The 26,307-nt window shown below is 32.9% G+C and overlaps 4 protein-coding genes, 1 long non-coding RNA gene, 2 other non-coding genes and 1 pseudogene across 7 annotated transcripts; 1 reads left to right on the top strand and 7 right to left on the bottom strand.

The window, feature by feature from the left end:
* Positions 1-2,714: 2,714 nt before the first annotated feature.
* Positions 2,715-4,386, bottom strand: LOC120159244 (prostatic spermine-binding protein-like). The gene is made up of 2 exons (XM_039169885.1): positions 3,836-4,386; positions 2,715-3,194 (listed from the first exon to the last, which is right to left on the bottom strand). The coding sequence occupies exons 1-2, from the start codon at positions 4,196-4,198 to the stop codon at positions 2,958-2,960; spliced, it is 600 nt and encodes a 199-aa protein (XP_039025816.1). The 5' UTR covers positions 4,199-4,386; the 3' UTR covers positions 2,715-2,957.
* A 2,064-nt stretch (positions 4,387-6,450) lies between these two features.
* Positions 6,451-8,318, bottom strand: LOC120159049. The gene is made up of 4 exons (XM_039169725.1): positions 7,980-8,318; positions 7,099-7,751; positions 6,792-6,932; positions 6,451-6,651 (listed from the first exon to the last, which is right to left on the bottom strand). Exons 2-4 carry the CDS (start codon positions 7,598-7,600, stop codon positions 6,647-6,649), a joined length of 648 nt encoding a protein of 215 aa, XP_039025656.1. The 5' UTR covers positions 7,601-7,751; positions 7,980-8,318; the 3' UTR covers positions 6,451-6,646.
* Positions 8,319-11,229: 2,911 nt separating this feature from the next.
* LOC120159048 (galactokinase-like) lies at positions 11,230-15,386 on the bottom strand. The gene is made up of 13 exons (XM_039169724.1): positions 15,193-15,386; positions 14,700-14,884; positions 14,521-14,567; positions 14,254-14,348; positions 14,043-14,125; positions 13,907-13,975; positions 13,614-13,799; positions 13,288-13,422; positions 13,031-13,165; positions 12,122-12,192; positions 11,781-11,858; positions 11,456-11,597; positions 11,230-11,375 (listed from the first exon to the last, which is right to left on the bottom strand). The coding sequence occupies exons 1-13, from the start codon at positions 15,353-15,355 to the stop codon at positions 11,265-11,267; spliced, it is 1,500 nt and encodes a 499-aa protein (XP_039025655.1). The 5' UTR covers positions 15,356-15,386; the 3' UTR covers positions 11,230-11,264.
* Positions 15,387-16,054: 668 nt separating this feature from the next.
* Positions 16,055-18,851, bottom strand: LOC120159050 (annotated as a pseudogene).
* Positions 18,852-20,706: 1,855 nt separating this feature from the next.
* LOC120159098 lies at positions 20,707-21,904 on the bottom strand. Its single transcript, XR_005519321.1, has 2 exons — positions 21,747-21,904; positions 20,707-21,079 (listed from the first exon to the last, which is right to left on the bottom strand). It is a non-coding gene; the product is annotated as an uncharacterized LOC120159098 (long non-coding RNA).
* On the bottom strand, positions 21,375-21,464 carry LOC120159249. Its single transcript, XR_005519332.1, has one exon. It is a non-coding gene; the product is annotated as a small nucleolar RNA snoR118 (small nucleolar RNA).
* On the bottom strand, positions 21,533-21,606 carry LOC120159248. The gene has a single exon (XR_005519331.1). It is a non-coding gene; the product is annotated as a small nucleolar RNA R66 (small nucleolar RNA).
* Positions 21,905-24,206: 2,302 nt separating the features above from the next.
* On the top strand, positions 24,207-26,027 carry LOC120159042 (huntingtin-interacting protein K-like). Its single transcript, XM_039169717.1, has 4 exons — positions 24,207-24,457; positions 24,555-24,610; positions 25,734-25,800; positions 25,905-26,027. The coding sequence occupies exons 1-4, from the start codon at positions 24,338-24,340 to the stop codon at positions 25,983-25,985; spliced, it is 324 nt and encodes a 107-aa protein (XP_039025648.1). The 5' UTR covers positions 24,207-24,337; the 3' UTR covers positions 25,986-26,027.
* Positions 26,028-26,307: the final 280 nt, after the last annotated feature.

A 26,307-nucleotide genomic window follows, 5' to 3' on the forward strand; every position in this document is an offset into this window, starting at 1 on the left:
CCTAACATAAAATCATACGTCCGTCTTTACCTATATCATCTATCAAACCCCCTATTCCTTTAAAGACGGCCGGAGTGTGACTTTGCCAACCCGTACCTATTGAGCGTCTCTGATTAGTCGTTCAATTCTAATAATGTCGCTCTTCACCCAAATTTATCAGTAACCACATCCTTAATACCCCTCGATCTATCTCGGCGTACGATGCCTCTGAATAACTCATAGCTCCTAATAGCCAATGATACTTACGCTTAATGGTAAGGTGGCCCTAAGAACTTAGGAAATTTGAGGTTGAGTCTTATCCTTTATAAATTATATGTGAATTTTGTACGAATTTATTCGAATATAGGATCAAATATATTAATTAATTATTTTTTTTCCATTTCCTTTCATAGTGCCTTTAAGTCCAACTTGGAGCCTGTCGTGGTATAAGAGAGGCCCAAAAGGGTACAAAAAAAACTCTGCAAAGATTCTTGCAGACAAAATATTATTAATTCGAACTCTTGGTTGCTTGCGATTGGTGGCCCCACATACAATTTTACAGGTAAAATATTAGGATAGAGAAAAAAAATTCAGAATATAGAAAGGCAAATTAAAATACCAATCCTAATTTTTTAATTAAATATCATCTTTAATAATTTAGTTTTTGAATTAAAACTATTTTAGGTTACTTTTTATATTAACATTAATAGAATGTCTTACTTACATGATAGTGGATCATAATTTTCAAAGTTTATACTTTGGGAGTGTTCATCAAAGGTGTATGTATATATATATATATATATATATATATATATATAATTAATTTTAAAATAATACCATTTCATGTTGTCCGTCATGACTATAATATCGTTAACTATTTAATGATATTTTTATATCATTAGTTTATGATGATTATAAGGTTGTATTATTTTTAAAAATTAATTTATTTACAATGCACACGATGACCTGAGGCGTCATCAAGAATGGATTAATGGGAAATGGGTCATTGCTTCCAAGGTAATAATTCTTGAAAACCCTCGGAATCCACTTGGCCTAAGGGTTCTTATTGAGCCTTAATCTTGAAAACCAGCATCATAGGATCAAATACAAGGAATACTTGTTTACTTTCTTCCTTCCAGGACACTAGCTGAACTACCAAGAGATTCGCAGCCATTACGGATCGGTCATCGGCTACACCCGAACTTGTAAGTCTTATATAATGCGTGAACCATGTTAAATGTCAGTTCGGATCTTTAGAATATTATTAATCCATACTAATTTTAAAAAATTGAAATTAGAGGTGATTATTATTAGACTGAGATTCTATTGGAACAATATAATTTAGAGTTTAGGGATTAATTTAGAATCTAACTTATAGTTTAAGGATGTCTAATGTATTTAATCGATTAGTAAATGTTTAGCAGATTCTATCTCCATTGGAGGGTTTATCGTTAAACGCATTTTTATGCATCCCATTAGCGAAGTTTAAGGGACGACAATCTAATTTAAATTTAAAATACGATAATCTTGTAGCGCAACCAAAAATGAGATAAAAGTTATAACATTTTAGGCTCAACACAACTTAAAATGTTATATTCTTTCTAACATTTTAGTTTAAATCGAAAATGTTATATTCTTCGTAACATTTTAAGTTCAACCGAGAATATAACAAAAATAATCACATTTTAAGTTACGTTTAACCTAAAATAAGATATTTTTATCAAATTTTTAATTATACCTTAAAATCACTGATTTTTAGTCTTATATTAGATTATTGCAAAGCAGAATCACTCCCACCTCTACTCCTTTGGTCCTTCCCAACCAATTGCCAACTTTTATGGTCATTATCCTAATTTTCCCTTTTTAGATTTAATAAAAAATAGCTCTCCAAATTATATATATTTTCTCTTTTTAATCGGCAATAAATTGGTCTGCTGAGATGAGATATTAGTTTCCTTAAACAATGTCAAGGTTCAAATCCTGACATTTGTAAATGGAACAAATTGGGTTGGGAGGATATTCATCGTCCTCTGCAATACCCAATCTAGATTAGTCGGTCAATAAATCGGATATTATTAATTAATTTAAAAAATTATATATATTTTAATTTAAATTCTTGAAATTCTCTTCTTAAAGAAAAATACTTAATATTTTGTAATTATATTAAGATTAAATCATCAATTATTATCAAATAAATGTATAATATATTGTTAGTTTTTAAATTTTAAAAAATTTGAAATGTAAACTTTTTTAAAATGTTAAATCTCCTAAAATATCAAATCTCTGGACTTCATCTAACACAGATTAATCAACCACCATTATTCATTTCTTCTATGGTCGGATCCCAACCTATCTATCATATAAAAAGTTCTTAATTATTTAATAATGAACAGATAAATACTATGTAATCTGAGATATATAAAGATAATAAACATTTTTTTTTATCAATTGTTAATAATTATATCTTAAAATAATAAGAAAATAAAACATTTTATACATATTTTATTAAAAAATATTAAACACCTAACACGAATCGAGTGACCTCAATAATAAAAGAATTTTTGTTATTTTATGAGATCTTGTGTTCGAACACCGAAAATGTGAGAGGTGAACGATTTAATGTTAGATGATTAAGAGTTATTTTATAACAGATATCGTCTTTTACTTACTTCAGATTAATAAAAAAAAATCATACAACTAATGATAAGATGTTTAAAGAACAAAAACCTGAGTAATTAAAAGACAAACAAGTTTTAACCCTAAAATACCAATTCACGGAGTCTACAATTTGATCTAAAACATTGATAAAGTTGCACGATTTCTAAACCAAGCTAAGCTGTTCTCAGAACATTAACCGAATATTATGCATATTACCACATCGAACATGAAAATAGATTTTAAAGAGAGGAAAAGGAGAGAGCGAGAGAGAGAGAAATTGACCTAAATGACAGCCGCCATCACTGATCCTTTCATCAGCCCTATCGCTTGGGGGGCCTCTCATCAACATCCTCTCCGCCGTCATCGGAATCATCTTTGCTCGATCTCTTCCTCTTTGGCGGAGCTTCAATCTTTCCGCCACCTTCGTCGTCATCTTCTTCTTCCTCTTCTTCATCAGCGTCCACCTCACCGTTTTCTTCTGGATCGAAATCACTAGCGTCCTCTTCATCTTCGGCACGACCTACGGGCCGGACAAGGTATTCCGTTCCCATATCCTCCTGAAAGAAAACAGGTTAACAGAAAATCACGAAGAAAAAGATTAGCGAGACTAATTTTCTAGTATATTTTCCAAGTTGCCAAACATGGAAACATGTTTGGCTAACTGAGAAACAACAAAGGAATTAAATTTTTGTCAAAATATAAGAGTAGATCTAAAGCTCTAAACCATCCAAAGCACAAAAGAACGAATTTGAGTTTTGGATTTTGATACTGGCCATGAGCTATATGTTTATGGATCTGTGAAATAAAGGTGATCAAATAACTGTAAAAATCAAAGATACAATTAACGGAGAGAAAAATCGCTAGTTAGAAAATAGATCTGATGAAAACTGAAGAACCAGCAAAAACACTCGTCCTAGTGAAAAAAATCAAACAATTAGCCAAAATTATGTTAGAAAAACAATGGATCTGAACAGTTTCAGTTGTGGAAGACTTGGAAATACAAAAATTTTCAAAAGATTAACAGGTATTAAAGTAGATTTAACGAATTTACCTCTATAAATCAAGCAATTAGCCATAAAAAGCGTGGGAAAAAACAATAGATCTGAACAGTTTTAGCTGAAAAAATACTTGAAAATACAAAAAAAAATCAAATAATCACAACAATTAACTGTAATTAAGTTAGATTAAAAGAATTTACCTCCTCTTCACCTTCTCCATCGTCGTCACTGTTGTCGTCGTCGTCGTCATCTCCGTCACCTTCACCGTCTTCATCTTCATCTTCGTCATCTTCATCCTCTTCCTCGTCGTCATCCACTGAGTGGACCGGAGGACCACTGGAAGAGTGAATAACCTGCACTTCATCGTCTTCGTCGTCCTCTCCTTCGTCGTCTTCCTCTCCTTCGTCGTCTTCGTCATCCTCTCCGTCATCGTTGTCGTCTTCCTCTTCGCCGCCGTCCACTTCACTTTCATCTTCACCATCAGCCTCTTCTTCTTCTTCCTCTACCGCAGTCTTAATTTCATTTTCCTTCTCAAATTCCCTCTCCTCTTCCATCAACTTCATCTTTAGAAAAACTCGACCTAGAAAATTTTTCCCTCTATTTTCTTCCTCAATATTTTCAGAAATTACGAAGAGAGAGAGAGAGAGAGGAAGCTTGTTTGCTCTATCTACCAGTAGCTTCTGCAACGGGGATCTCAGCCGTTGAAACGGGAATTCACGCGGATTGATGACGTGGAGAGTGATCGAACGGTCTAAAGGAGAGAATTATGTATTTCTATGATAATTGATTCCTTGCGCGCGTCTTTTTCCACTTTTCTTCCTCAGCTGCTTCTCACGTGCGAAAAATTGTGTGTGTGGGAGGGGGGAACCAATGGGCTAGGGTTAACGGTTTGTCTTTTTAGGTAAATTTCGAGTTTAATACTTAAATTATCAGTTTTAGTCGATTTAGTATCTAAACTTTCATTTTTTCAAAATCATACCTAAAGTTTATGTACTAAAACTGATAATTTAGGTAAAAAAACGTTAAGTATTTAATGGCATATGTACTAAAATGAAATGAAAATTAAATATTAGATATAGTTTTTTTTAAAAAAAAATAAAAGTTTAAGTACTATCAAAATTAATAGTTTAGATATCAAATATACAATTTATCCATTTCTATTTCTTCGAAACCATTTCCATTGCTTTGCATTGGGCCCTTAAAATTGAAATCCATAGTTCAAAGGTTGAATCTCTTTTGAGAATATTCATGGCCCAAAATAGATAAAATTATAGATAAAAATTAAAAGTTTATTTAATTCCGATATTAGTATAGGATCTTTTTATGTCATCCACTTACACTTAGGGTGCGTTTGGTTCACGGAATGTAAGATTACCAATGGGAATGTAAGATTACCAGGAAATAGGATTACAAGGAATATTATATTTTGTGTTTGGTTGGCTTAGCAGGAATGTAAGATTACCGTGTTTGGTTAAAGGAATAAAAGATTATTGAAATGTATATTTGACCAAATTGTCCTTATTATATATTTGTATAATATTACAAGTTGAAAAATATTTATATATTTTCTTTAAAAATTTACCTGAACTTCATATAAAATTTTAATTATATACTTTTTTTGTAAATCTATAATAATTTAAGGATAAATTTGTAATTTAACATTCGTAGAATTTTTATTATTCAATGACAGAAGAATGATGTTTTTGAAAAAAAATAAAAATTTAAAGACATTTTAATCCAAAACACCGGTAATCCAATAATACATAAGGAAAGGGAGGTAATGACATTCCCGGTAATATACCCAAAAAAATCTACTATTGGTAATCTTACATTACCGGGAATGGGATTCCCGGGCTAACCAAACGTGGGAATGTGGATTCCATTCCCATGGGAATCCAACATTCCCCCATCCAAACACCCCCTTAGGGATGGGCATAGGACTTGAATCGGACAGGTTCCGACCCGATACGACCTGATTTGGTCGGATTTAAAAATAAAAAAATAGGGTTCGGGTCGAGTTTTTTTAAGTGTGCATTTCGAGTCGGTTCGTGTTTATGGTGAAAATATCCGACCTGATCCGACCCGAAAAAATATATGATTTTATATTATATATTTAGGTATAATTTTAATAATACTCCTCTCTATATAATTTTTTTTCAATTAAGTCACTGTTTTTATTGAATAAAAATAACATTTTATTATTATTTCGGGTCGGTCAGATTTTTAAGTTATATTTCAGGTCGGGTTAGGTGAAATTTTATTTTGGTCGGATGGACCAGAAACCCGACCAAACCCATGCCCATCCCTACATCCACCTCGATTCAAAATTTAAGAATGTTTTACCCGATTCAAAATTCAATCATTTTTTATAGGTAAAAACTCACTCTTGCACTCAATATATATATATATATAATTTTTATTTTTATTAGATAAAATAAAGTCCTGATAAAAAATATAGAAATGTATCATAATAATTATCTCTCAATATATAAAAATTTATTATACTATTATTTTCGGATTAGAACAATTTTACCCTAAATCAAAATTTGACCGAAATATTTAAAACGAAAAGAAAAAAAATAGTCTTACAAGATGGGTCAGAAGCTTCAAATTTGGTCAAATGCCTCTCTCTATACCATAATAATACTCCAAGCCACTTCCCATCATTCAATTCTTCCTCAAATAATATAATATATGATATAAGAGAAATTGAACTGCGAGTATGCCAGAATGAGATTTTATCTAAACACAGAGATCCCATAACAAAATCAGTATCAGATAAGCCAATGTGCAGGCAAATTATTGAGAACCATATGACCAAGGATTTACATGGTAATTTAACTCACCCCCCTAAACATCACATACCATAGACATAAACAAGGGATAGATCACCACCAAAATTATACTCCATTGATCACTCTTAGTAGGCTACAAATGAAACACCATTGCACCCTTTTACCCAGAAAATCTTCCCGGCTTTTCCTTCGCTTCTAAACCCGCAACCTGCTCGACTAAACTGAACATAAGAAAGTGGATCAGAGATAGGTTTTTCGTAAGATTACAATTCTGTTGTTTAAAGTGATAAAAGAGTTTCAGAATGAACAACATATCGAAATGCATATATTGAACTGTTTTGCCACTATAACTGTTACGTACTAGGGAGATACGGAATGTGCTTGATCTCGAAAGCTTGCGGATGAGTTCCCCGAGAACTGGAGTGAATTTGGACTCCCACTACTGCCGCTGCTGGCAACGGAGATCCTTGGTGAGTTGTCGGTGTGCCTCCGGGCGACTTTCCTGTGTAGAAAGAACGAAAAGAAAACGATCTAGTCAATATTGACAGTTTGGATACCTTGATCAATCACCTTTTACCAGTAACTCTAAAGTCGAAACCTAAAGCATCGTAAATCTAATCTAATCATGCAAGCCAAGGATTTGCATGGTAGTGAATCCAAAACATTACCTTGAAACAGCATGACAAGACAAAAAATGACAGTAAACACCATGGCAAACATGTTGCTGCTGCTAGAAGATGTTGGTTTGGTGGCACTAGCAGATTTCAATTTCTTCAAGGCTCCCATCCGTTTGATCCTCGCACGCTTCAACCTCGCGAGTTCTGCGATCTCCCTAATTAGTTTAAGGTCAGCTGCATCCAACGATGGGGCTCTTGGTGGCCTAGGAGGTTTAGAAGGTTTCTTGTTACCCAATCTTTTACGTTTCTCCTTCACTAACATATTCTCCTTAGCATCTTTACTATCTTGTCCCTTCACATCCATGCTCTTCATGGAATTCTCTGCATTAACCCTACCGGAATTCGAAGCACCGCCGGACAAAGACACTCTATTATCCAACCCCTCGGCGGAACCGCCTTCCACGACCTTGGCAAGCAACGGTTGTCCGACAGTTGTGATTTCATTTCCGAGGCCGAGTTCTAAATCTGTAAACCTAGAAGCCATTTCATCCATGGAAACACACTCCAGAATCTAAATTCCCAGTCCTGAAATCTTAAACTTTGGGAATGCGAACAAGAAACTTCAACTTGAAGAAGCAAAGATGGTAACTTTCAAGCTTTAAACTCACACAACAACAGCTTTCAACAAGCCTTAATATCAAACTCTGCATCCATCAACAGAATACAAAAATCTCAATAGATAAATCCCAAATGCCAACAAAAACACCAATCCAAGCTGGAATATAATCAAAGAGGATCAAAAGGACAAATATTTCGTATATACAAAAGCAATACAAATAAAAAACAATTGAAACCCAGAAAAGATACCAATCAAAACCCAACATTCATCGCAACCAAATAAAGAAAAGAGCATCGTTGATCAAACAAAATACCTTGGAAAATAAAGCATGAAGAACCCAGATCCGACGCTAAGTGGAAAAGGCCAGAAAACGAGTTGGAAATGGATGCGATGTAAAGATATAAGAGATTTGGATTCAAAAACGCGCACACACACAGGGAAAGGAGAAGATGGAACTTGGAAATTGGTTGAATTAAGTGAGAGATTGAACGGAATGGTAACTTATTTTTCTCTGTAAGCAAGCAGAGAGAAAAGAGCTACCATTATTCTGGGTATTGTTTAGATTTAAATACGAAATCGCACCGACACATGGCACTCCCCACCGGTGGGCTTCCCCCTTCGTTTTCTCCTTTAAGCACACTTTCGTGGCCATCAATGCTCTTCTTTTCTTTGGTCTTTTCTAATCTCTCCATCTTCGGCACATTTTTGTGATGCTTATTGTAGGTTTAATTGTGGGTTTAATCCCTCTCCTACATTAAAATATAGATTTAGTTATTTTATTACTATTAGGGTAAAGTGTATAACTAGTCCTCGACTATGGGATGATGCTTTGACGAGTCTTTCTACTATTAAAAGTTAAAAGATAGTCCTCTAACTATAAAATATTACTTTGTTGAGTCACTTGACTATTAAAAGTTACAAAATGATCACTCAACTATTCATTATATTTCAAACTTGTCATTTTCTGTTAAAATTTGATGGCAATATGAGTTGAGCGTTAATTTGTTGAGTGTGATATGATAAAATATTATTCCAAAATCTCAAACGACTATCATATCTCAGTCATCATGTTAACTTTCAACTAGAACAACAATCAAACTTTAAAAAAAAAAATGATGAGTTTGAAACATAATAAATAATCAAATGACTATTTTGTAAATTTTAATAGTTTAATGACTTAACAAAACATAGTCAGAGGACCATTTGTACACTTTACCCTTATTATTATTGGTTTAATTTAGAAACAATAAATTAAAATATTTTTTTTCAAGTGCTTAGTTTTTTACAAAAGAAAGATAAAATATTCACTTTTTTCATATAAACTACTATCTTTAATGATGTTTTCGGGAAAAAATATTCATATTTCTTATGGTAAAGAGTAGAGCTGGGTATATGGGTTAAAGCTCGCGGGCTACCTGTTTAACCCGTGATCTGTGCGGGTTTTGAACATCAAAAATTGAAACTCGTTTAAATTGCGGGTTTTTTAGTCCGGACCGTTAAACCCTTAGGTTTAATAGGTATAACCGAGGGTAGCCCATGAAGCCCGCAATAGTCCGTTTAATTTAAAATTTATAAAATTTTAGAGAAAATAAACTTAAAGAATTTTATAGAAAAATAAAATAAATTACCTATAAATATGATGTTACTTATAACCATTGTAGTTCTTAAATTTATTAGGGCATTTGTCATAATTCTACTACTACTTTATATTTTTTTTTCATTTACAATGTATCAAAATATTCTTCATTAAAAAAAAATAAAAATTAAAAGATTTATAGAGTATTTTAGTCTTATAAAATTTACATCATTATCACTTTGGTATTTAAAGATTTTTTTATTTAATTTTGACATTTATTTATTTCATGAAGTATGTTATCTATTTCGTTCTTTAATTATAAAAAGTCACGTTATATTATAATAATATATATCACATGACACGTAATATTTGGATTAAAAATAAGAAAGAAAAGTAAAAGAAAAAATTGAAAACATATTTTTCAACTTTTAAAGGCTTTTACAAAAAAAAATTGATAGATTTGTATAATGTTTGACTTTGTTGAATTTTTCTGTTTGAATTTCTGCTTCCAGACACTTTTGTGTCTTCATATTATAGAATTAAATAATTGTGTTTTATAAAAGTATAATGTGATTATTATTGTTTGTTTTTTAATTTGGTGATATAAGTGAATATTGTTTTTTTTAATTTGAGTTTAAGTAATTATATCGTTATATATATTAATGATTAAAAAAATTAAAAAATATTATTTTATAATCATTTCCGACTATTTAAAATAAAATTTAAATATTATTTATTTTTTTTTGACGGTGCTACCTTCCTTTTCAAATTACTGGATCATTTTTAAAGGTGTAGCAAGTTAGAACATTATTTTTTATTGCATTTAAAATATTTAAAATTATTTTTATTTAACGGGTCGCGGGTAAACCTGTTTAACCCGCGAGTTAAATGGACGAACCGCGGACCTTAGAATTCAAAACCGTTTATAATTGCAGGCTTTTTAAACCGCTCTGTTTAAACTCGCACCGTCAAAACCAGTAAGGTAAACGGACGGCGTGTACCCACCTCTAGTAAAAGTTGGAATAACATTTTTAGAATACAAATTTATGTCATCATTTCAATAATAAGAATAATAATGTTATCAATCTAAACTTGGGGATTGCATTATTATAAAAACTAAACTAAATAAATAATGAACAAACTATTTCTATTAATAATTTTTTATTTTAATTGAATTGATATGATTTCGCAGTGGCAGCCATCCATTGAACATGGGTTTTAATAAAATATGTAAAGCAAAAGGGAAGAACATCAATCATTTTTTAACCCAACACGTTGCTTTCAATAATAATTTGTGATTTATCGAACAAAAATATTGTATTAAAACATCCTTATTCAATGATATACTAATATCAAACTTTTTAAATTAGTGTAATACAAATATCAACACTAATAGTATTTTGGGTAAATTACACATTTAATATTTGAACTATCAGTTTTGATTCTTTTTAATACTTAAACTTTTAATTTTTTCAAAATCATACCTGAAGTTTAGTTTTTATTTCGTTTTAATACCCGCTGTTAAAAACTTTAATTTTTGTTTCATTTTAATATCTTGTTCAAAATTTAACTTTAAATTTTGAAGAAAATTACAAGTTTAGGTACTAAAACGGACCAAAATTGATATTTTAGATACTAAATGCATTAAGCTTTTTACAGGGTACTGAAATGAAATAAAAACTAAACTTTAGATATTATTTAAAAAAATAAAAAAAAATTAGATACTAAAATAGACCAAAACTGATATAGCAAAATCATTATTAATAGATAAAGTAAATGTAGTTTTCTTATGTGCTAATGGGAGTACGTTTTATGTGTGCAATTATAAGCAATTAGGCCATTCAAATACACATTTAGACTAGAACCCAAGGACCGAACCCTTAAGTGATCTGAATTCGAACAATTTAATCTCTCTCTCTCTCTATATATATAGATTTATATATATTTAAAATCATATACAAAGACTACTTTGTAATTTAAGAAATAAAATGTGAAAGTGTAAATTAAGTTAAGAATAAGACACTAACATTTGATGATAGCAGCACCACTTGATGGCTTTGAGGCGAAAACATAGAGACCAAGGTCATTCCTGTTGATCGTACCTTTGTCAATCCTAGATTTGTAGAATTGGTCCTGGCATGTAATCAAAATGTCAACTTTCTTTTCTATGTCCGTAAAATGCAAACGAAAACGTAACACTGCCGATATTATACCGTCAAATTGGAGATGAATTGAGGTACGATACTCTCTTTAACCAAGGCCACCGCGCAACCACCCCAGCCGGCTCCGGTCAACCTTGCTCCTAGTGCACCGTTATTTCTGCAAACGTTTACTAGTTCCTCCAACTCCGGGCAGCTAGTTAAATAAAGAAGGAAAGATAATCATGTGGACTAGCCGTCATACAAAGTATTTTCACGGAACATCGAAGATCTTCCATGTTCCATGAAAATAGAACCATAGAGTGAAAAGTTGTATCATGCATAAGGAGTGATGTATATTGACGGACTCTAAAGTCTAAACATATTGTGATTGTCGTACCTGCATTCATAAAGAACACTACAGCTGTAATGGCTTTCGTTCATCAGATCACCGAGCTTCTTCAGCTTTTCTTCCTCGCTACAGTATGAGTTATGAAATTAATAAAAATAGCAAAATGAGTTTAGTTGGCCGGGAAAATGTTCGATAAATTTTCAGCCCTAATCAATACAATCATATATTGAAATGTTCCCCAAGAACTCCAATCAGCTGAGGTTCAGTCTCCAGGCACAGGAATATATCTCCATTGCACCAGTAAAAAATCACCTTAGGGGAATATTAAGGAGTTGTATTCCTTGAAAATTTTACGAGAATTTGCGGAAAACTATAGCTATTGAAGTCACCTTAAGTTCGATGCCACAGTATCCTTGAACACATGAACTCGGTTGGCTTCAGAGTACACATGAGCAGCTCTCTTGAAAGTAGGATAAAGTGAACAATGAATACAATAACATAAAGCGTAAACTACGCATTTAGTACCTAAACTATCGGTTTTAGTTCATTTTAGTACCTGAGCTTTCATATTTTTCAAAATCATACCTAACGTTTAGTTTTCATTTCATTTTAGTACCCTCCATTAAAAACTTGAAGCGTTTAGCACTTAAACTATCAGTTTTGATTCATTTTAGTACCTAAACTTTCAATCTTTTCAAAACTTAACATTAAATTTTGAACGAGATACTAAAATGAAACAAAAACTAAAGTTTTTAATGAATGGATACTAAAATGAAACAGAAACTAAACTTTAGGTATGGTTTTGAAAAAATTGAAAATTTTTGTACTAAAATAGACTATAATTGATAGTTTAGGTATTAAATGCATAATTTACCCTAATATAAATTATGATATTGATTTAAAAAAGGGTAAATTACAAATTTGGTAACTGAACTTTACTCTTTCTCCTATTTCACTCACGGTACTTTATATCTTTTCAATTTCTTCACTGAGCTTAATACATTGGGTTTTTTTGTCACTAAGCCGTTTTCTCACTAACAGTGTTATAAATGGGCTTTTATATAGATGCAAAAAGACATTGTTTTGGTGAAAATTTTGTTTTTTAAAACGATATCGTTTTAACGCCGTTAACTATTTAACGACGGAGTGACCAAAATATTCCAATGTATTAAGTTCAGTGAGTAAATTGAAAACTTTTAAAGTACAGTTAGCAAAATAGGAGAAAGAGTAAAATTTAGTTTAGAGATGAAATTCGTAATTTACCCTTTAAAAAACAGTTCTGTGCCTATGAGAAGTACCTGATGCAACTTGAAGTGCTTGGCTGCTTTTAGCACATCCAAAGAAGTTGGATTATCACCCAAGATTGATGGAAGATCCTTCTCGGTGATTTTCTCAATTTCTTCAGAGGTATATGGCTCGTCCTTCAAATATTCCTGCAGCAAAAAGGTAAAAATATAGTTTCAAATGATGGAAGATAAATATCATCAACTGAGACGTAACGAATAAATAAAAAAACACAAGAACATTGTGGAGGAAGAAAAAAAGAGATAGAAACCTTGACAGCAAGCATAGGATCATTAGAACTGAGACCTTTGGCAAATTGAACACATAACCCTTCAACATCAGAAAGAGTTTTGACTTTTTTTATTGCCTCTTGGGACTTCATTCCCAGCTTTATACTGAGCAAGATCTGGAATTTCGGAAAGGCGAAAGAAAAATGCACATTGTGAGTATTCCCAAAACAAGGATAAGAAAAACACCCATGAGGCACGAGAATCCCACAAAAGTGCAATCTCAATATCCTCACTTTTCACTCATCCTCTTATCCTCTCTCCACTGACACAAACATGCTTGAATGTCAGATAAGGAAATGTAGCTTACAGCAGCCAATCGACATTCAACAACTCTGTTATTATAATTTGTAGCAGCTGTAACAGCTTTTTGAGATTCTGCCAATGAATGAGCTATTACAAAGGTACCTCCAGCAGGGAGCTTCACATCAGTTGCACGAATGGGATTGAAATCAATTAGCTGAGCAAACCCATTTTTGGCCATCACAGAGATTGACTGCAACAATGGAACATGTAACGAATGGTGAACATTTTCAGCTTGATAAACACATGATGACTCAGGAAAATCGAATTACACATGTAAGAAGGTAGAAAAAGTATAACCTGGTCCATCCCACCAGACTGTGTTCCAATGTGCCGTTCACAATCACATGTAACTTGGGCAATTTCGTTCTGTCAAGAGAATGTACATTAAAATTTCAGAATTGGACTTGTGATTACCAAAGTGAAGATAACATACCTTTGGAAAGTTAACACCAAAAGCAGCCATGATAGCAATTGTGGATGAGCAAACAAAAGCTGTAGAGCTTGACAGACCGGAGCCTAGAATGAAAATGCACGATGAGAGTCGAGTTTTCTATAGGATCATACAAGCACCATCATGTGAAGGTAAACTTCTATTAATTTAGAATAGAAGTCTCAGTCTACTTGTAAGTGATGTAAAAGAATACCTGTAGGAACTGTTCCATCAATAAGTACATCAAGTCCAACTAGCTCACCGGAATCTACTCCTTTTGACTTGGCATATTCATAATAGCCTTTATACCTGGGGAATGTGGGAAATACTCGCATCATCATTTTGCAAGGTATCATAGAAACATATCAACAGTAAAAATCTATGCCATTTTATAAAGAAGTTCCACATGTGTGGCAAAGAATAAATACCAACTTCAAATTAAAAAAAAACATAAAAGGTACAAAAGAATTCAATATCTCACCCACAAAGGAAATAGTGACCCCATCTATGGTTCTTCAAGTCAATTGCCTGAAGAATCATGCATGGTTTAATGCAACCAGGAAATGGATGTTAAATACATGAACTCTCAAAGAAATAATTAGCAAGTTACATAATCATTTCAATAACCACAAGAAATTGTTGTGGAAAGAAGAGTCAAACCTGGTTAGGATCAGCAGGATAAGTACAAATAGCGTACTTATCATTGACATTAGCAATTCGGAGAAGCTTTTCAGCCTCTCCTTTGTGGCGCTTTCGGATTGCCACAATAGTGTCTTGCTGGATTGCCATCGGCAACACCGAGTATCCTTCGTAGTCAATATGTTCTCCAATCAAGTTGACTCTCCCTACATGTAAAATAGCCATTGGAGATCAAGGAATTCAAAAATCACCAGTATTCACAGTTAAATTAAACTGTCTATTTTTCTCACGATGCTGATCAGCAAACAATCAATTCGAAGTCAAACTAAACAGCATCTAACCATAACATATTATACACACAAGCATTTAAGAGAGAACCACTTACACTAATGGAAAAAAAAATAGCAAACAAATTGTTAGATTTTTAAAAAATTGATTCAAAATTCAACATTCGCGATCAACATGAAATCTAACTATGAAAAGAACATATACATACGAACATACAAAAGCAGACCTGGAGATCGAGCGAAGACCTCAGGAAGGTGGCCGAAAACTTCAAGAAACTTCGATTTCAAATTTTCGAATCGAAGCTTAGCTTCTTCGAGCTGAGATCCTTCACCGTAGACCGGTTCAAGTGAAGAATAAATAGGAACCGGAAGCTCAGCGTGATTCGCCATTGTTCTCTCTCTCTCTCTCTCTCTATCCCCCCTTGATCACCGCTGTTTTGTTTTTCTTTCAGTAATTACTCACTTTTTCTCTCTCTTTTTTTCATCTTACGTGGCCGATACGCGACATTCCCATTGGATAAAATAGTAAATATATGAAAGGATAAATTACATATTTATTACTTAAACTATCAATTTTATTCATTTAATATCTAAACTTTTAAATTTTCAAAAATATACTTAACATTTAATTTTTATTTCATTTTAATATCTTATTATTGAAAACTTAACAATGGATGATTTACAAATGACACGTTTTCATGGATAAATTACATCATTCATCACTTAATTATCTTCTAACTCCTATTTTGCATCATTCACCATGCAATTATCTTCTCACTCTTATTTTACATCATTTACCACTCAATTATCTTCTCACCGAATATTTATTGAACGACAAAATTCCTTGTGATCATTGATAGTTATAAAAAAAACGAAGATATGATTTAAATATTTATTTTCCAATGAAATCAAAATTTAAAAAAAAAGTAAAAAGCGAAATTATCAATTCGATTAAAAAAATTACCTCAATTGCTTATGTTTTGACAATAAAATCAATTTCACCCGAAGAAATTACTGCAGTTGTTGGAATACTAATGAAACAGTTATAACCCACCAAAGTTGGAAAAAAGAAATGGGCAGACAAATAAATAAATAAAAACACAAACCCCTAACTATATCATAGTAAAAACAGCTGTTACATATGATGTCCAAAACTCCCACCAACATAATTGTGTTTCTCACTTCACTTAACCCAGCAATGGAGGAAAGTGTAGATATGGAGAGAGACCACGGAGCGAAATTCTCGATCAATCGAGAAATAAACGGATGAAATTTCGACCAGAACATAAAAAAACAGGGGGTAGCAGCATGCTTTCCTCCAGCTATATCGAACAATGGTATCTCTAAGTTCATGAATCCTTGGTTGCGGAAGAAGTAGCGGTTTGACGGATTTGTCGTTGATGAACATCCCAGTTATACACACGAGCGATAGTTACCTGCTTAAAGGTAATAAACAACTACGAACCAAAAACCAACTCATGCCGACAAAATACAGATGCTGAGCATGTACTACCTGAGTTATGGTCACTTGATCCCTCAAGAACTGCAAATCAGCTATAAGAACTTCCAGGCTTGCTTTAGCGTTTTCCAAATTCTTTTTCAGTAGCGAAGTGGCCTGCACATGAAGAAGTTAATATAATTACTTTACTCTTTTTCTGTTAAGCACGCGAGCAGTTAGTGACCAGTTACGACTTTTGCACCTCTTCGCATGAATATTCCAACATGACATTTGCTCCCAGCCATAAACAAACTGAATCGTTATCCTGAATGCGAGCCCGTGAATATATGCCTTCAGAGACTTCAAAATCAGCAATAAAGGCCTATACAAGCCCGTGTAATTAAGCACAATATGAATGTCTCGTACAAGCATCGTAGGATTTGAGATCTTCACACCTAATTAAGCACAATATGAATGTCTCGTACAATTCAATCCTCATCACCAAAGCACAACACTTAGATTATATTCGACATAAGATAGAAATAAACAGAACTCATAAGTTAAATCATTTCTATAATACCCAAAATTCCAAAAAGAAATGAAGAATAAATACTTCTTTAAGCAGAAGAACCGCAATGTAAAAGTCTAAGATATCAGAAAAATACGAACCTCGCCAGTACCCTTCTTAGCTTGTAAAGTGGCAACCACGTCCAAGCATTTATCAATATCTGGAATTTTTGCCTGATGACCACAATAACAAAGCATATTAGTCATGTAACCTTGTGACATGTCACCATCTTTAAGCATGTCTCCATCTTTAAGCAACATATATTAAGCATGAACGAGGATATCTAGCCTGGTTGAATCTTTGGGAGGGAATGAACATATATTAACCCAAGTACCCAACATAAATTAGAACATAACATGGTACACATAAAAGCTTACTTCCATTCAGTATCTAAGACGGAAAGGTAAAAAGTCAGATATATTTTCAGCCTGATCCTCGGACTCTACAATTTTTTTATATAACTGCATCCGACTGATGTCTAACACGTGATATGACCTCCAAGAGTCCTCCATATACATGAAACCCATACAAAAGTCTGCCCATACGCATGCCAAATACATGGCAAAATTTTACACTTACTGTTTACTGCCTTGCCTAATCCCACGTTCCCTCTACCTTGAAATTAAAGTGATATTGAAACGGTTTTGGTTTTTGCGATAACCCCATGTTTCCGCTATCGTGTCATGCATGGTTGAGAGTGAGGAGCATTTTCCACATGATGTGAACATGGGATGGTGGAGGTTGGTATTTGATGGGGAACCACCACTATAAATAGGACTCGCCTATAGGTCTCTAAGCACATAAAACACAAGCAATTCATTTAGCGTAACTATAACATCTAGTGAGGTTCTGGAGTGCTGGGAAGGCTTTGATGGTTTCACTTTTTTGTGCAGCTACATTCGACGCGCTTAATGGTGATGTAACCACATCTCAAATCGTAGCATTCGATCTAGACAATGACTGGACGTATTTATGTTCGGTCTTTTTTTATGTGTTTATGCTCTTTCTATCCTTACACCTACACCCAAGTCCGGGTAACATGGCTTTTAGCAGTCAAAGCCTACACAGAAAGCGTGAAATACCAAGGCAAATTCTACTATTAGACGTTAACAAGTCAACTTCTTTCCAATAATATCATTATTTCACAAAACAACATTCAAAAGGAAATTGTATGAACTAACAAGCATTTTCCCAATCAAACTCACAACACTTTGCCATGGACCCCTGACACAGGAGCTTATATCTTTACAATACTTACTAATTTCAGTTTTGTTAAATATTAGAGATATTTTAGATGGCTATGATTATAAGTTTCCTTTATGCTTTCAATCTAAGGCTAAGATCTTAATACAATATACCTGAAGATCTCGTTGCTGAGCAAGAAGTTTCATCTCAACCAACTTATACTGCTGAAGCCTGCAAATTCAATAAGCTACAGCCAAATAAGCCTAGGATCTTAAATCCCAACTAAATACAAAAACAAAATAGAACTCAAACTTTAAAAAATTGAGAATTAAAGGAGGGACCTTTCTTGCAGAAAAGCGAGGGCGGAGTCGACTTTGAGGCCAGTTTGAGAGAGTTAAGTCTCGACATCTTCTACGAACTGAGCTCCGGGGATTCCTCTCCTCTCCTCTCCGTCTTCGTTTTGGGGGATTCCGTTGAAGACGAAGACGCAGCAGCCGCCATATTTCGATTGCTTTTCCCGATTGAGGAGGTGAAGACCAGAGGGAGAAAAAAATCACGCCGCCGATCCGTACAGTGCGAGCTTTCACATGGGCCTTTGGGTTCGTTGTTGTTCGAGTGTCTGAGCCAAGGGGGAACGGAGCTTGGGTTTTTGAAAGTGGAGATGAAGACACACCGTAAAAGGTCAAGTGAGATTGCGATTGTGAGAGAAATTGAGAAGAAATGATGCAAGCAGGACGACGTCGTTTAGAAGGTGGAAGGGACAAAGGAGCGCAATTGAAGATGGGCTAAATTTTCGACCTGCGTTATATGTTGGTTTTCTCTTTTTTTTCAGGCTAAGAAGCTGTTTATTTGTCTTTTAATATAATTATTCAGTGCTGAATGTTGAACGGTTTAATATTCTATGCGTTTGTTTCTCACGTTTAAATGATTCAGTGTTGACTGATTCAACAAAACAGTACTAAATGATTCAGCACAAAAGTACATTCTGAATGATTCAAAGCCATTATCAAACAACATGTCACATTCAGAATTAATTCATACAGAGTCTCTAAATCATTCAGTATTTGAATCATTCAGCGTTTAATCATTCTGAAATAAACAAATAGCTACTAATTATAGAATGCCAATAGAATCTTGGATAAACTATTTAGTACCAAATTATTAGTTTTGATTTGTTTTAATATTTAAATTTTTATTTTTTTAAAATCTTACCTAACGTTTAGATTTCATTTCATTTTAGTATCCTTCATTAAAAACTTAATACGTTTAATGCATAAACTATCAATTTTTATCTGTTTAAGTACATATATTTTTAATTTTTTTCAAAACTTAACATTAAATTTTGAACGAGTACAAAAGTGAAACAAAAACTAAAACTTTTAATAGTGGTGTACTAAAACAAAAACTAAACTTTAAATATAATTTTAAAAAAAATTATTTAGTAAAATAAACCAAAACTAATAGTTTAGTACTAAACGCGTAATTTACCTTATGATGAAAGGAACGATTAGAACATATAAATTTGATAATTGTATTTTTTTAATGGAGAGTGAAATTTTATTTTGAAAATTTAGAGACTATCTTTTTTCATAAAAAATTGAAGATATTAGTTTTTTAATAATGTGTCTAATAGGGTCGATATGACGTTATTACTTTAATAACCCAAAAATGTTTATTTGAAGAATATCTCCCACATAGTATTAGTTAGAAAAATATTCTCAAATTGTCTATATAAGATTATCTTACATTCTACAAAAACGTGTTTAATAGACCCATGTATTTTATTGGGCGGAGATCCAAGATATACAGGCGGAGAGAGATATACGACGGTCAAGACAACGCCTAAGGCATGAGTATTTTATCTTATGGAAGGGACAATCCGAATGTGAAGGGAGTTGGGAACATGCCGAGGGACTTTGACAATTCAAAAACAAAATAGACCAATTTCACATCAAACATGACAAGGGCGACACTGTAACCAGTGGGAGAAAATGTCACGAACCAAAGTCCCATCAACTTTTTCAAATGAACTCATCTAATTTTGGATAAAGACAATAATAAAAATATGAAACTCGGTTTTTATAATACGCAAAAAATCATTTTACGTGAATAGTTTGGGATGTTTTTCTTATCTAATTTTGTTTGGAAAATCCTGGTAAATAAATGAAATTATGGGATTTTTTAAAATAATAGCGTCATTTGATATAGAGTAAAAAAATTTCCAATAACGATGAATCAATAAATATATTTGAGGGTTAACACATATATAAATAATAAAATTTTTTAATGAGATAGATACGTAAAATTTTAAAGTAAACATTATCAATAATACGAAGAATTAACTTAAAATTTTAGAGGTTTTTTAGATCTAACACTGCCCAACTCAATATAATATTACAATTATTTTTATATATTTAAGTAAAACAACAATAATAACTCTTTCTAAAATATTTTATAATTTAATTATTTTATTTGATAAGATTAAACTTATACACATAAATATAGATCGAGTTGAACGTAAATTTTGAGTGTCGGTAAAATAGAAAAATGGGCTTTAAGCTTTCTTGTCAAGATGCTCTTCAACATCCATTCTAAGACGAATTTATTGAAAAAGAACAATGAACCCTAACACAACAAACAGCTCCCATTGGTCGTGCTTTAACCCTGATTCCACCCTAACACAACATAGAACCCTAATTCTGTGCGCATTTGAAGATTTGGGATAATTCCTTCATGGGGATAAACCAAAAGCTTCCACGGATAATGGGTCCAAACAAAAGCTACACAGCCAAGCCTTTGAAAACACAAGAAACCCAGCAATTAGAGCTTGTAAATCATGTTGTCCCAGAAAATAAATTGTTGAAGAAAGTTTCCATCTTCAATTTGCAATCGACTGATGATCTGTCAGCTTGTTCTTTATTCTCTGCTGAATGAAACGAAGACAAAGTTTTGTAGTAACAAATGTAGATTCAATCACATAAACCAAGCACGAAATCGAACCATAAATGGCCCTAGATCAAAACAACAACGGCAAGTGGTGCCATAACAACCTTACCGGAACACAGAGAGTTGTACCTATAGAGCTATCAAGTGAAACTACAGTCATGGGTATGGTATAGATCGCCGTTAATCAAAGAGTCAATTCAAAACGACAACTTAAACCAGACCCAGACCGTGATTTCACTTAACAAGCTTTTCAAAGCAAAAACGAAGCTTAAGTATCAGACAAGCTTTCTAGGCTGCAATTTCCATCAAGAAAGCAGTTCCTATGAAACTGCTCAGAGCCCAGTGCATATCTCATCATCTACATCAGCATCTACTAGGGTTCATAATAAAAATTTAAAAAAGACGAAGTATTTTGTTTATGAGAAGAGGGATCCTCAGTGGATTTGCTTATGGATGTCATCAAACAAAAAGATCAGGTCTCAAAGATTTCATGCCATCATTGGAGCCCAACAATGAAATTAAAAAGTTTGTAAAAATTGGAGATAGAGAAGAAGGAGAAGGAGAAGAAGAAGAAGAAAATAGATTTTGCAGGATCTAAATTCGCTGCGCCTGGTAAAGTTCTAAGGCGAAGTGACTCAACTTACCCGCAAATAATCTATGCCTCCCTAAATTGAAAAATATTGATGAGCTAAATTCCCTGAAACAATGATTTATGAGATTAAAGGGAAACCCATCGAGAGACAAGTTACTCAGATTGAAATTTTCTCCGAAAATTTTGAAGAGAAAATTTGGCTAATGACTATAGAAAGAGGCAGAGTGGAAGAGGATATATAATGGTGAAGGAGGATTAGGGTTTTTTGAAGGAAATGAGAGTAGATACCGAAAATGTCCTTGCATATCGCTCTATATTACCAAAATCACGAGCCGTTTTGTAAGGCATCCTCGGGCTCAGCCCATAGGGTTTCACCATGACAAAAAAAAGGCAATGGCCCAAAACATTAAGTTGCCAATCTCTATGATGAACCAAAACAAATTATCAGATTTATAGAAGTTTCAAAAATTTAAGGGTAAAATACATATTTAATATCTAAACTATTAGTTTTGACCTATATTAGTATTTAAACTTTCATTCTTTTCAAAATTATACCTAACATTTAGTTTTTATTTCATTTTAATACACACTGTTAAAAACTTAATGCATTAACTAAACTATAAATTTTGGTCCGTTTTAGTACCTAATTATAAATTTTGAACGAGATACTAAAATGAAAAAAAAACTAAACTTTAGGTATAGTTTTAAAAAAATTAAAAGTTTAAGTATTAAAAAGGATCAAAACTAATAATTTAAGTACTAAACATGTAATTTACCCAAAATTAATTTTATTGATTATAAAATATACCTTAAATATGTATTGATTCCACCAGCCAAAAAAGATAATTAAAAAGTAGGTTTAATGATGTGCATAGGTTATGTTGGGTCAGACTTTTTATCCAAAATTTACTAGAGAATTATATTTTTTTTATGTGTCATGTAATACCCAAAATTTGATTAGTGACTAAAATATAAAATTAGAAAAAGTTTAAGGATTGAAAAATGTAATTTTCAAAAGTTATGTATTTTGGCCCATAAATGAATAACTCACTTCAAAAATAATGTTTTCATGGGAATCGGAATTTTATTAGAAAATTGTGTAAAAAGATATGAAAAGATAAAGTTTGATAAAATATTCGGAAAATCGGATCCAATCGAGAATTTAGGAAAATTTGCAGTATGGCGGAAAAAGGTTAGAAATAGTATTTGTTTTATTTTATAATAGTGAAATTTGACACGAATCTTTGGAATTTAGATTGATTTTTCATATTAAACTGAAATTGTTAATTACGGTGACTAGTTTGTAATTGTTTTAAAATTATAAAGGTAAAATGAAAAAGTATGAGATATTTTGTTCAAGTTTGACTTGGAAAATGATAAAAATAAAGATGATAGGGACAAAAGTTTCGAAACTTTTACAAGAGTTTCGAAAATTTCTAAGATAGTTTCCCAAAAAATTTCGATACTTTTCAAGAGTTTCGAAACTTTTCATAAAGTTTCGATACTTTGGCTCCAACGGTTATATTTCTCAATGACTCTTTTGAAGAGTCTCGAAACTTTCCCAAAGTTTTGAAACTTTGTGTGCAGAAAGTCTTTCAATGGCTCCAAACCTTCCCAAACGGCTATAAATGGCTATTAACTCATTCCAACATATTAAAACTAGTTGAGGACACTTGAATACGGTTATACAACATCTATCCAAGCATTGATCATCAAGAGAAAAAATTTATTCTTTATTCTTTATTTTCTCTTGTAAATAGTGTGTTTTAGTGAGCTAAATTGTGTAAACACCTACCTTGTAAGGATTTTTCTTGTTTACATCTCTCTACCTTTGTAAAGGGGTTTTGGTTATAATTTAGCGAAGTGAAAAATTAGGGAGTTGTAAAGGTTACTCTTGATCCTTGAAAAAGAAAGAACAAATTAGTGAATTTGTTGGAAAATCCTAAGTGAGGAGTTTAGTTAATGGATGTAGACTTCATTGAGGGAGTTGAACCACTATAAATCATTGTGCAATTTTTCTTATCTTTTTACTCCTTACTCCCTAAACTTCAAAAAACTAATTTACCCCCTCTTGGCATATTTCGATTGATCGAACGAGCTTCATCGAACCTAACAGTTTAGTTTTTGATCATTTCAGTATTACAGTTTAAAATTTAACAGTAAGTTTTTGGGGGAAATGAAAGATTAAGTACTAAAACAGGCCTAAAATGATAGTTTAAGTACTAAATGCGTAAAGTTTTTAAAGACGGATATTAAAATGAAACAAAAAATAAATTTTAAGTATGATTTTAAGAATAATGAAAGGTTAAGTATTAAAACGAACTAAAACTGATAATTTAGATACTAAATGTATAGTTTACCCTATATTTTATCCGATATTTTTTCCAAGGGCCCAATGGTTTTCTCAAGTTACATAGGCCGTTTTTCGTATATTGGCCTTAAAATCCTGCAAATTTGTATCAATCTTCAGCTAAAGTAGCCAAACTCATCAATTAGCTATGATCCAATTGACGAAGGATTTGATCTAGACTTCGTCTCTTCGGTAGTGGAGGTGCTGAAACTCGGGTGGATCAACGAATTAGGGTTTTAGCTTTCTTCTTCTAGCTGGTCTCTCTCCAGTCACTAAAGCAAAACAGCAAGCAAATGGAAGCCGGAGATGATGGAGTCGTTGACTCCAAGGATTTGCAACAGCAAAGCAAAGCCTTCGATAAACTCACCGACCGTGTTGAAGATCGCCAGCTCGATTCTTCTCGTGCCCAATCGGTACGCTTTATGATATAAATTCACTTTCTCCTTTTCTTTTTGTAGAATTTTTAATGCCGTTTTTTGTTTGCTCATGGGTTTGGTTTTGATTTGTTAGGCCATGGCATCGATTGCAGCCTCTGCTGAAGCTGAAAAGAATGCTATGAGATTGAGGTTTGAGTTAATTTCCTTTTTATTGATTCAATTTCTGTAGTTTTCTGGTAAAAAAATAGTTGATACTTTGGTCGAATTGACTTGAAAATTTGATCGTTTATTTAGAATTTTAGTCCAATTAGATGAATTTTGAGATTTCGTTAAAGCATAGAGAGGGATTGGAATGTTTTTGCCTGATAAAAAAAGGTAAACTACGCATTTAGTACCTAAACTATTAGTTTTGGCATGTTTTAGTATTTAAACTTTCAATTAAAAAAAAAGATTTAGTTTTTGTTTCATTTTAGTACCCGCCATTAAAAACTTAACATGTATAGTATCTAAACTACCAATTTTGTCCGTTTTAGTACCTAAACTCTCAAATTTTTTTAAAAATTAATGTTAAAATTTGAACTGGAGTACTAAAATGGAACAAAAAACTAAACTTTAGTAATGATTATGAAAAAAAAATATAAGTTTAGGTACTAAAACTGATAGTTTAGGTACTAGACGTGTATTTTACCAAGAAAGTTTGTTTGGCTTGGAATCTATTGAATATCACTTTGCTTTTTGTTCTGTCATTAACGAATAAGAAAGATGGCTCCAATATCCGGCTCATATTCGGATATGGGTACGGGATATAATGAATCTATAACCTTTCCGAGGACCTTCGGACAAATCCATGCCGGATAGGCGGATACATGCTCGTACGATTAAACCTGAGTGTGGATAACATAGATTGGAAGCTTGTTATCTATTTTTCTTCTAGTTACATCAGATTGGATGCTGATGAGTTTGATATCATACAATGGATCATCGCAGTCGATGGATGATCCTGTTTTATTTCAGTTTGCAATTTAAAGCTTCCTTTTCATCTTTCTCTTTTCAACATCATAATCCTTTCATCCTTTCTCGTCCACTTATTTACGGAACCCCTAAATCTCATTGCCGAATCATAACATGTAGGCCTTTTCGAAATGAAAGATTCGGTGCTGTAGTTTCTTCGATTCCCAAGTTCTTGAGTCGTGATTGCTCCGTAATTACTCGTTTTGGTTATCCTAATGCAAATTTCTTGAATGAACTTCTTTGTCAATGCTCATCCTCTATTACTTATCTAAAGAGAGCATTACATTTTTGTTCCATACAGAGAGAAAGAATTAGCTGCTGTTAAGATCAATGCGGCTGAAGTGGACATCATTGCTAACGAATTAGAGGTTGGATATATATATATATATATATATATGTTTCTTTTCATCGATGTTATATGCCAAAGATTCTGATACACTTGTTTTTATCCTTTGCACTGGAAAAAACCTAGTTGGACAAGAAGGTGGCTGAGAGAACACTCCGTGAGCACAAGGGCGATGCCGTCGCTGCCATTCGGTCCTTGCTTCACTAGATTGAGCCGGTGACGAATTTTGATATTTCTCGATTTTTTTTGGCAGTTTCATTTATAAGATGTAGATCATTGCAATAAAAATGGTTGTCCCTTGTTCCCATATGTAATGGGGTAAGGGGAGGTAAGATAGTAGGTTGTCCCCAACACCAGGTTAAAAGCAGTTTCCGTAGAAGACCTCCGAATTATGAAATACCTTCCGTGGGACTCGATCCCACGACCTCAAGGTTAAGATCATTGCAATCTAAACATAAATAGCTCCATCGCTGCCGTTATCACTGCAAACCGGTTGGAATCGTTTGAACTTGGTTTTGAACGTAATGGC

Source organism: Hibiscus syriacus, unplaced genomic scaffold (genome assembly GCF_006381635.1).
Source record: "Hibiscus syriacus cultivar Baekdansim isolate YM2019G1 unplaced genomic scaffold, ASM638163v2 tig00111342_pilon, whole genome shotgun sequence".
Classification (NCBI taxonomy): Eukaryota; Viridiplantae; Streptophyta; class Magnoliopsida; order Malvales; family Malvaceae; genus Hibiscus; species Hibiscus syriacus.

Bases quoted from the DNA above. Each gene is read 5' to 3' on its own strand.
- LOC120159042 (XM_039169717.1), top strand. From the start codon at position 24,338: ATGGAAGCCGGAGATGATGGAGTCGTTGACTCCAAGGATTTGCAACAG. The intron at 24,611-25,733 runs GTTTGAGTTAAT...TGTTCCATACAG, and splicing joins AAGAATGCTATGAGATTGAG to AGAGAAAGAATTAGCTGCTG. The intron at 25,801-25,904 runs GTTGGATATATA...GAAAAAACCTAG, and splicing joins TCATTGCTAACGAATTAGAG to TTGGACAAGAAGGTGGCTGA.
- LOC120159048 (XM_039169724.1), bottom strand. From the start codon at position 15,355: ATGGCGAATCACGCTGAGCTTCCGGTTCCTATTTATTCTTCACTTGAA. The intron at 12,193-13,030 runs GTACTTCTCATA...CCTACTTTCAAG, and splicing joins AGCACTTCAAGTTGCATCAG to AGAGCTGCTCATGTGTACTC. The intron at 11,859-12,121 runs GTGACTTCAATA...CTCATACTGTAG, and splicing joins ACTGTGGCATCGAACTTAAG to CGAGGAAGAAAAGCTGAAGA.
- LOC120159244 (XM_039169885.1), bottom strand. From the start codon at position 4,198: ATGAAGTTGATGGAAGAGGAGAGGGAATTTGAGAAGGAAAATGAAATT. The intron at 3,195-3,835 runs GTAAATTCTTTT...GTTTTCTTTCAG, and splicing joins ATGGAGAAGGTGAAGAGGAG to GAGGATATGGGAACGGAATA.
- LOC120159049 (XM_039169725.1), bottom strand. From the start codon at position 7,600: ATGGATGAAATGGCTTCTAGGTTTACAGATTTAGAACTCGGCCTCGGA. The intron at 6,933-7,098 runs GTAATGTTTTGG...CTTTCTACACAG, and splicing joins TCTTGTCATGCTGTTTCAAG to GAAAGTCGCCCGGAGGCACA.